The sequence below is a fragment of the Lepidochelys kempii genome, chromosome 2 (genome assembly GCF_965140285.1).
Source record: "Lepidochelys kempii isolate rLepKem1 chromosome 2, rLepKem1.hap1, whole genome shotgun sequence".
Taxonomy (NCBI): domain Eukaryota; kingdom Metazoa; phylum Chordata; order Testudines; family Cheloniidae; genus Lepidochelys; species Lepidochelys kempii.
Genome location: NC_136381.1, coordinates 39,180,046 through 39,190,038, shown reverse-complemented (window position 1 = coordinate 39,190,038; position 9,993 = coordinate 39,180,046). Strand labels below are relative to the sequence as shown.

General features: G+C 41.9%; 1 protein-coding gene across 2 annotated transcripts in view; it reads left to right on the top strand.

The window, feature by feature from the left end:
- The first annotated feature begins 451 nt into the window (after nucleotides 1–451).
- Nucleotides 452–9,993, top strand: part of SPAG1 (sperm associated antigen 1) — a 66,861-nt gene continuing 57,319 nt past the window's right edge. The window contains exons 1-5 of one of the 2 annotated variants that reach the window (XM_073330448.2): nucleotides 452–662; nucleotides 2,943–3,084; nucleotides 3,705–3,864; nucleotides 5,032–5,157; nucleotides 7,195–7,256. In XM_073330448.2, coding sequence (XP_073186549.2) covers nucleotides 539–662; nucleotides 2,943–3,084; nucleotides 3,705–3,864; nucleotides 5,032–5,157; nucleotides 7,195–7,256 — 614 coding nt within the window. In that variant the 5' untranslated portion in view covers nucleotides 452–538. Of the gene's footprint in view, nucleotides 663–768; nucleotides 790–2,942; nucleotides 3,085–3,704; nucleotides 3,865–5,031; nucleotides 5,158–7,194; nucleotides 7,257–9,993 lie in introns of those variants that run through there. The other variant, XM_073330449.2, reaches the window with a different exon arrangement.

Below are 9,993 nucleotides of genomic sequence, written 5' to 3'. Positions count from 1 at the left end.
TTTGGAAAGAGCATTAAGTGGTCTACCGAGGCCCTCAGCAATTTTCAACTGGTTTTGTGGAGAAAAAAAAAAAGTTTGAGAACAAGGGCCCTAGAGCAATGAGGGCTGCGCTGGGGGGCCCTCATTAAACACCAGGCTTTTCCCTGACTTTGACCATAATGTTGGGATTTCTCAATGAAACGTCTCCCTACGCAGTCCTGACGCGTCTCTCGCCTACCAGGCACCATCTGCCCACAACCTGCAGCTGATGGCCCGTCCTATGTGCACCACTTCCCCCCCTTTCCTCCCGGGCTGGAGGGGAGGCCAGGGCCCCCTGCTCAGCCCCGCCCGCGCGGCCGGCTCCGGCTGCCCCCTGGAAAGCAGGCTGAGGCACGCCTCGCCCCGCAGCAGAGGGAGCTGGGCAAGCTGCCGCCATCCCAACAACGGCTCGTGGGGGCGGGCAGACCGGCGGAGCCGGCCCAGCCCCCCGCTCTGGGGGCGGGCTGCGCCTGCGGCCCCGCGACTCCAACGGCAGCGCTGCCGGGCCGGCCCCTCGCGCATGTGCTGCGCGGACGGCGGAGGGTCCTGCCCCCGGCTGCTGTCTCCGGACGCGGGTCGAGAGGGACGTGGAGAGGGCGAAGTCGTCGACCGTCTTCCGCAGTTGGTGCGGGGCAGCGGGGCAGGTCGGTCGGCCTGGGCTGCCGCCCCGCTCCTTCAGGGCTGCGGTCCCGTCCCCAGCGCGACTTCTGGCCCCTCCGCCCGCCCTTCTCCCCTGGAGCCGGGCCAGGGGTGCATGAGGGCGGCCGTGGGGTATGGGGATGGGGGGGGTGTGATGTGATAACCACTCGCCGTGCGCTGGAGCTGGGGGCCCGAGGGCCAAAGCCCTTGCCTGGGGGGGGGGGGGGTGCTTCCCACACGGCCTGCAGTAGCCCGCTCCCGAGGGGCTGGATCATCGTGGCAGCTAATGCCCTGCTGGCTGTTTCGTTGTGTGTGAAAGGGGGCGATGGCAGGTGGGGGGCAGGGCAGCGTGAGGGTTAACTCTTGGTGCTTCCCGATCCTCTTTGGAAGGGGCCAAACTGCAGAGTTAATGTATTCCCTCCCCTACCACAACCTGGCTGGGTGGTGAGCCTTGGTCCCTAGCCCCTGCTACTGGGCTCTCCAGAAGCCATGCTGTACATAGAAACAGTTGCTAGGGTAGGGCGGGCTTTGCAGGTTTACAGTCCCCTGCTATGGAGAGGTTTCAGAGTAGCAGCCCTGTTAGTCTGTATTGGCAAAAAGAAAAGGAGTACTTGTGGCACCTTAGAGACTAACCAATTTATTTGAGCATAAGCTTTCGTGAGCTACACCTCACTTCATTAGTCTCTAAGGTGCCACAAGTACTCCTTTTCTTTCTGCTATGGAGAGAGTTTTGCTGGGATTATTCCCTTTGTTGTGAGAGTTGCAAAGATTACCAAAAACACATGTTTGAGCTCAGTTCTGCTGGTGTTACATGGTAACACTCCTACTGACAGCCGTGGTACCTATCCTACTTAAGGAGAAGAATGTGGCCCTTTCTCTTTATTACAGTAAAAGATAGTACTAAGAAAAATCTGATTGTAAAAACACAAGATGGTTGCACAAATACATGGGTGTGAGAAGAATGAATTTTGAATATTCATACGGTATGTATCCACCAGTGCAAAAGAAGAGTAAACATATTATTTGTAAAAAGAAAAGGAGTACTTGTGGCACCTTAGAGACTAACAAATTTATGTAAGGTGCCACAAGTACTCCTTTTATTTTTGCGGATACAGACTAACATGGCTGCTACTCTGAAACATATTATTTGTGTTACTGGAGTGCTTAGGAGCCTGTCATGGACCAGGACCCCATTGTGCTGGGAGCTGTACAAAAGATCAAAAAGAATCCCTGCCCTAAAGAATTTACAGTCTAAATAAGATAAGAAACAACAGATGGATACAGACAGATAGGGAGTACCAGGAAACCATGAGACAATATTGATCAGCATGATAGGTGGTGGTATTAGTGTGCAGTGGTATAACCATTGTCAAGAGTTTTGAAGGCATCATGGCAAAGGAGAGGTTTAAGGTAGGATTTGAAAGGGGATAGTGAGGAGAGGAGAGTGGTGAGATGCCTTTTTTGTATTGTACAGGATTAATTTGTTTGAGTCTTATTCTGCCCCTGGGAATTTCCACATTTTATAATTTAGATGTTTCCTATTAAAATAGCATGCCATTTGGATTTTTTTAAAGATCAGAAGAAATATGTCTGAATTACAGCAATATTGACTCAAGTTAACATTTGTAGACATTTTCACATATATCAGCAGCAACTTCACTTAAAAATGCATGGCAGTCCCACAAAAACTCCTCCAAGTTATCCTCACCTGTGCCTGTGGAAGTTAAATTAGTTGCATCAACTTGCTAGTAGTTTTAAGATTATTTTTCTTCAATACATTTCCTTTTCTTTGTGAGGGACAGAAATGAATATCGCTAATTTATTAACAGGTATATTACCTTGCATGAGAGGAACAGAAGCCAAAAGGTTTTCCAAAGGAGAAACTTGAATATGTAGTCTGAAGTTTCTAATTTTGCTTGCATTATTATAATTGTTTATTATTTCTGCAATGCTATATGTTTGTGGCACCTTGTGGTCACAGTAGAAGAGTGTGTTTTGCCTCAAAGAGTTTACAATCCGAGATCTCAGTCCTGCAAACTGATAGATCCTTGTGCCCACCCAGACCCCCAGTGAAGTTAGTGGGGCTCTGGACAGGTGGAGCAGTTTGCAAGACCAGGGCCTCAAATGGGCAACTCCTTGATCATGCCACTGGGACTAATAAGCATGCTTAAGGATTAAGTGTGAATTAAGGGCTGGACTATTTCCTAAAATCAGAATTGCCTCAAAGTATATCTGAGTACCACTTCAGACAGCAGAATAATTAGTTTTATCTTTAATTTTTTTAGGAATGAGTGACCAGCCAGTTTCATCTTTGTGGGACCAGGGAACAACAAAAACATATCAAATTCCTATTAATCATCTGGACTACAAGTTCATTGAAAAGTGCTCAGATGTTAAACATCTGGAAAAAATTCTCAGGATATTGAGGTAAACATTCATTATTATTTACATTACAGTTTTTTTTAATTTTGTTTTTGGTTAATGGTTTATCTATTGGTAAGATTCTGAGGATTTGGCCCAAGAGTACTGGGCTCGGTACTTGACTTATCTTAAAAGTGTTGGTGACTTAACATAAGTTAAATCTCTAAATTAAAATAAAAAAGGTAACAAATCTTGTGAAAGATTCCTTATTGACAGCACTGGAAATAGAAGTTCTATGTTAAATCCACAGAGCGGGTACAGCTTGAGGAACAGCAGTGGAAGAGTCTTCTCATTGTTCCACCACTGTACCTAATTTGCGGCAAGGAGGGACCTGTGAGGGGGTGTGGTTATTTCAGACACTGTGCTGATTTCATCCTTGCAATTTTTGATGAGAGTGACAAGAATATTTATATGTCCAGTGTTCTTGTAGCTGTGTTGATCCTCTAAGAATATTTACAGTTAGTACTAATTGCAGTGGTTTTTGTAAGGTGAACATTTGCCCATTAGTCACTGGACCAAGGCCACCAACTCAATTTACAGTTGTCATCAAACTGCTGTAATATATATATATATATTGTTTATTTGTTTTGCTTAGTTTTTAAATGTGACATCTTTTTACCTTTAAGGTCTGGTGAAGAAGGATATTACCCTGATCTTACATTATTCTGTGAAAAACGCATTGAATGTTTAGCTCCAGGGAGCAGAGCCCTGCGAAAAGATAAACCTCCAGCCTCTGCATCTGACTTTACAACTGAAGAATGGGAAAAAATTAATGATGAAATGAAGGTAAAGTATAATTTTAATTTAATGTAGTATAGTAATGTAAATATATTAATGTAATTATTAGTGATCAGATTTTTTTAGTAAACCTAGTTAGAATTTGATTGTCTCTGTTCTCAGACTGATTACAAATCAGTAATGCAGCAATTTGCAGTTGCTAATAGTTCACATGGCCTTGCACATTAGGACCTGTTTCATTAAGTGAGGAAATATTGACCAGAACACACTCTTAATTATCCTTTTTATTTGAATAAGACCCCTGAATCTTTAACTTCTGTCTGAACAGCCACAACAAATAATGACACATTTATACACCACCTTTGATTGAGAAGAATCACAAAGTATTTACAAACTATATTCAGGGAAACGCATCACTCTCAACTGAAAAAATGTAGCATCTGATTATGTTGGGGCACAACAACACTGCATCACACTTTAGGACAGGAATTGAAGAATTTCATATCTAGCTGAAAATGTAGAGGGAACTTAGGTGGAAGAGCCTTTAGCTTTAAGGACATCTTAAGGACAGCAGTTCCAATAGTTTGGCTCCTCAGCAGTCACAACTGGATGCAAGTCCAAGTCCTAATGTGAAATATGAACCTGTGATTTTCTGGACTGGAGTTGAGTATGCTACTAATTGAGTCCCATTGGGGTTGATCCTGAGAGATATCAAGCACTTGTGGAATTTTTTGAATTTAATAATATGACCCTTTTGAGTTCTCCTATTTTTGGTTAGAGATTTTACGAAATTTTGAGGTTTAACGTGTGAGAGATGGTTTGGAAAAGGATTTCTTACAATAACAATGTATGGGTTGATGTTTTTTGTTTTTATTACAGGATTTTTTAATCATAGGTCCTGTCCATATTAGTCTGTGTCCTAATCACATTTACACTGTTTCTGGTTTTTATTAATTATTGCCATTTTCCTCAAAGAGGATCCTCTAAGCTCTTGTCAAAAACATTTTAAAAACCCCCTATTTGTTCCTGCCACTACTCTCCCAAATCCTATCTTATAATGACTATCGTACCAACAGTGCTAGACATGACTCCCACTGAAATCCATCAATATCATTCCTTGAGTTGGGTATATATAGGGCAGTATATTATATTAGACCATCAGGAGGTCTGCGTTTACTCTTTTGAGGTACAGTGATATTATCGGTTTCTTTTCAGAGCTGGGTGACAGAAATGAAGGAAGATGATTATAAAATACAATTTCCTGTAACAGAAACACTTCATGAGAGACTAGACAATTTGCCAGCAGTTCGTGGTTCAAATAGCTGCCTTCATGGTGACCAGGTATCTCTTTTCTTAAAAATATGTGTAACAAGTGTATTTTATTTTTTTTATTTTTGAGATATGTATGCCTTTATACATAAATAATGTGTTAATTGACTTTCTTGACTGTTTATTGTAACCAGCCGTATATCAGTGAGCTTAGTACAGGATCCCTAGAAAGCATAGGCGTAGTTTGACTTCTATATATGGGGAGGCAGAGCCCCATGGGGCTCAGGTCAGCTCTGCATGGCAGGGCTCAGGGAGGGAGCACCACCTCTGTCCCTTGACTCACTGCAGAGGCCACCCAGCCTGTCTGGGTTGGAGGTGGGAATGACCAAAAACTGTAATTCAAAGGTTGTGTGTCGGGCGGTGTCAGCTCATAAACTTTGAAAACTGCTCAGGGTGCAGGGAGGGATGTAGCTAGGGGCTGTTCCTCTGAGCCCCACTAGGGGGCTCTGGCTGGTGTGGTGGGACTTGGGGAGGGAGCAGTGTCAAATGGAAGACAGAAATCTGCCCTCCCTCACCACCCCCACAGTGTCGCCCGAGGCTTGCAGTTTGGGGAGGCAACGCCCATGCTTGAAAGTGACCAAAATTAAAACAAAACTATCCCTTTAATACAGTACCCCACCTTTTCACTTTTTATACCCTGAGTTATTTCCAGTGCTTTTTTTAGAGACCATCTTCCTAATATAATTATAAGACATATTTAACAAATCTTCACAAAACATACACAATAAGTAATATTTTAAATATTTCCCTACAAAGTGCAATACTATAGAATGGATTGAGAGAAAAATCGAAGTTGCCAATGAGATGTTTGAATCCTGGGGTGCTATCATAAATGATCCTATCTAATTCCAATCCAACATGTAGAATTTTGGAGCATTGATAGATCCAACTGACTCTAAACTCTTACATGTTAACAGTATTTGAATTTCTGATTTGTATCTTTTATATATATAAGGGATCTTTAAGTGATTGCTAGATAGATGCATTCTCAGACAATTAATCAATCTGCATTAACAAACTAGTTAATGATTACAATCATAATGATCACATATACCTTTAAATGTCAGTTCATTAAATGGAAACTTTTAATGGAAATGAACCAATTTTGAGGCATTTTTAGTAGGAAAGGTTTTTCAGGTTGAGGATGGAATTTCTGGTCAAAATGGGAGACAGACTGACCAGACAAAGTGACTAATCTCCACCCCAGAGTAGCCCAGTGGTTAGGGTATACACCTGGGATGTGGGAAAGCCAGGTTCAAGTCTCTGTTCAGGCTAGGTCTCTCTCTCTTTTGCTGTGAAAAACTTTGAAAGGTCTCAGATTTGTCCCAGTGCAGAAAGGGAAAATTTTTGAAATTTCAAAAATGTTTATGGGAAAGGAAAACTGTTTCCTGCCCAGTTCAAGTAGTGTATATACATGACAATGATTCTGAATTGTTTCCCCTATGTTCAGTGCAATTACCAGAAGAAAGTTAATGTGAGGGTAGGTTTTGGGGTATCAGCAGCTGAGGTGTCCCTGATATTGTGTTTCTGTTGAGGCAGCAATTCTGGATGTGGGAGTTAGGTTCCCAAGAGCACGAGGGCCTGTCTGTTGAGGGCTCTTGGGTTTTTTGGGCTGGATCCCTGGTTCATTCCACAAGAGGGCAAACCCTGTTTCCATCTTCTCATGCTGGAACAATATGGGGATAACTGCACAAATGAAACCTCACTGAGTTTTCTTTCTTTGGGTTTCACCATGTGATTTGGGGTGCTTTGTCCTTAAGTTTTAAGTTTAGGACTTCCAGGTTGAAAAAAAACCTGATGATTGATACATGAGTGAGTACATAGTGTTGGAATCATGTATATCAAACACCCAGCAGATTTCCCTTAAAACAAAAGTCAAAACTGGGAAAGTCTTGAAAACTAGTGAAGTTTTGAAAACAGCTATATGCTGGAGACCAATCATGAATAGTGTTGACCCCAAATGAGTATAACTATGGGAACAAAAAGCAAAACTGCCAATCAGGGAATTTGTTAAACAATGAATTCTCAGCCACTTTCTTTTCCTTTTAGAACAAAGAAAATAAACAAAGAAAGAAGAAAAATATACCACGAGATTACAGGGAATGGGACAAGTATGTTAAATCGTCATCTTTTAATTTTGTATTGAACTTTTTTACTTTTTTTTTTTTTAATAGAACACTACTAGGTAATGTGTACCAATTTAGATTTTTTTAAAAAAGAGAAACGCGTTTCACGCATCTAATAATATATCGCATGAAATTATAAAAATACAGGTGAGACTTGTTTTTATTTTAATATAAACATTCCCTTTACAATACAAACAATGTAGCATGGAGCCAGTACTTGAGAACAAAAAGTGAAGCTGCAAAGTCTATTTTATTTGTTCAAGCTAAATATGTAGACCAGAAAGTAAACAGACAGCATAAATAATAAGTAATTTAATTTTTCAAATTTCATTTTTAATCATCAATACTTTAAAGTCTAGGTAGATAGTAAATTTCCTTACTTGTTTTATTAATATGTGCTTTTTACCTTAACTTTAAAAACAAAACAGTAGATATTTATTTTATGTTCCTCAGTGTGGTGTTTGTGTGCATTAGGTCCTATTTCTGCATTATGACAACAAGCAGGTGAATTCCTGATCCTGCGCTGAGCTCCATTAATTTCATAGACTTAGGTTTGCTGCAGGCACAACAGTTTGCCTTCACAGTCAGCTGCAGGAGCAGGGCCTTATATGGTATCTGACCATTGTATGACGCTCTAATCTTACAAAATGTACTTATATGCATAAGTGTTTACAAAAACAGGGCCTTAATGTTTACATGTGGCCTAGAAAATATGTTGCCAAAAGATTAATTTTGACAGAAATTCACTCTTTTGTCATGTGCTGTCTTATCGGTGGCAAAATGATTTGTCAATCAATTTAAGTTTCAAATAACCTGGGACAGAATAACCTGCATAAGAATAAATGGAGTGCATGAGAATAAATGGAGTGGGTGATTTTTGTTTTTCTTCTTGACCTACACAGTAGAAAGGAGCTGCTATATTTCTTGCTCTGAAAAATACAAGATGTATTACAATACTTCAAAAAGAAAAGGAGTACTTGTGGCACATTAGAGACTAACCAATTTATTTGAGCATAAGCTTTCGTGAGCTACAGCTCACTTCATCGGATGCATACTCTTATATTTATTGCAGTTTTACTTATCTGTACTGTCTTCCAATCCTTGAATTTAATTGGGTGTACAGAAAGTAATTAAATTTAGAGCTGATTGGAAATTTTTCAACAAAACTTTTTTTTCTCAGAAAAATGCCAATTTGTAGAAACCAAAAGTGTTCGTGGGAAAGAGCCTGTTTTAATTAATTTCTCATTCTGAAAACATTTGGAAAATAATAGATTCAGATGGTCAAAATCTTGTTTTGGACATTTTCTAAATTTAAAAGTTCAATTTTTCAGTTTGAAAGGACATTTTATTTTGAAATTTTAAGTTAACTTAAGGTAAAATTTTTTTAAAAGGTCAAAGTCAAAATGAAACATTTTGATTGACCTGATTTGAATTTTTTAAATTTTTGGTTCAAAACTTATTCCTGTCCCAAATCTTGAAAATTCTTGCAAATGGAAAAATTTGTTTCCCATCCAGCTATAATTAGAATGGTCTTCATTGTTTGTAGGTAGTGGATGACTTGGTTCTGACTGCATTTCTTTTTTTTTTTTTTTTTTGGTTGGATTGTTTTACAACTGTAACATTTACTTGAAATTAATTAATGAAAGATCTTTGGAAAAAGCAGCTGGAAAGCAGCTGTGGAGTGGTGGCTGAAACATTGTTTTTTCTTTGAGTGCTTGCTCATCTCGATTCCATTTTAGGTGTGCGCGCGCCCACGAGCACAGTTGTCGGAGATTTCTGCCTTAGCGGTATCCATAGGGCCGGCTGTGGCGCCCTCTGGAGTGGCGCTCCCATGCGGCGGTGTATCAAATTAAATTACTGAGACTACTGGGCCACCTGGCAGCATGTACTTACATGGTCCAGCATGCATGACTCCGTCTCAGACACCTTCAGGCGTGGCTGGTGTCGGTCTGTGTCCCCACTTGGCACAGCATGGACCTGGTGATCAGGATTCCGGACAGCTTACTGTCATCCTTCCTCTAGTGGCAGGATCTCATGTTGCTGCTGGAAGGCGTTCCTTTCGCGGCCCTGGCCTCATCAGTGACCATTGTCTCTGATGCCTTGGACCTGGGATTGGGAGCCCACCTGGGCACTCTCAGCTCTCAAGGTTATTGGTCCAGTCGCGATCATTCCCTGCATATCAATGTCAGGGAACTCAGGGTGGTTCGACTAGCCTGCCAAGCCTTTCTACCTGAGGCTCAAGACAGGGTTGTTCAGGTCCTGACGGACAACATGGCTACGTTCTTCTATATCTACAGGGCGGAGTCAGGTTGTCTGCCCTCTGCCAGGAAGCCCTCTGGCTCTGGGACTTCTGTCTGCAGCACAGCATCCATATTGTAGCCACTCACCTTCCAGGGTGGTCAGTTCCATCTTCTGCAGGTGGGGAACTCCCCAGGTGGACCTGTTCGCGTCCCAGCAGAACAGGAAATGCTACGTCTTCTGCTTGGCTGGGGGCATGGACGGAGGATCCCTGTCGGGTGCCTTTCTGCTTCTGTGGTCGAGGGCTTTGATGTATGTCTTCCCTACAGTGCCGTTGCTACCCAGGGTCCTTACGAAGATCAAACAAGACAGAGCAGGAGTCATCCTCATAGCACCGGCATGGTCATGCCAACACTGGTTCAGCACTCTGCTGGATCTCTTGGTGGTGACCCTGTTCCAGCTACCGCTCAGGTCGGATCTGTTG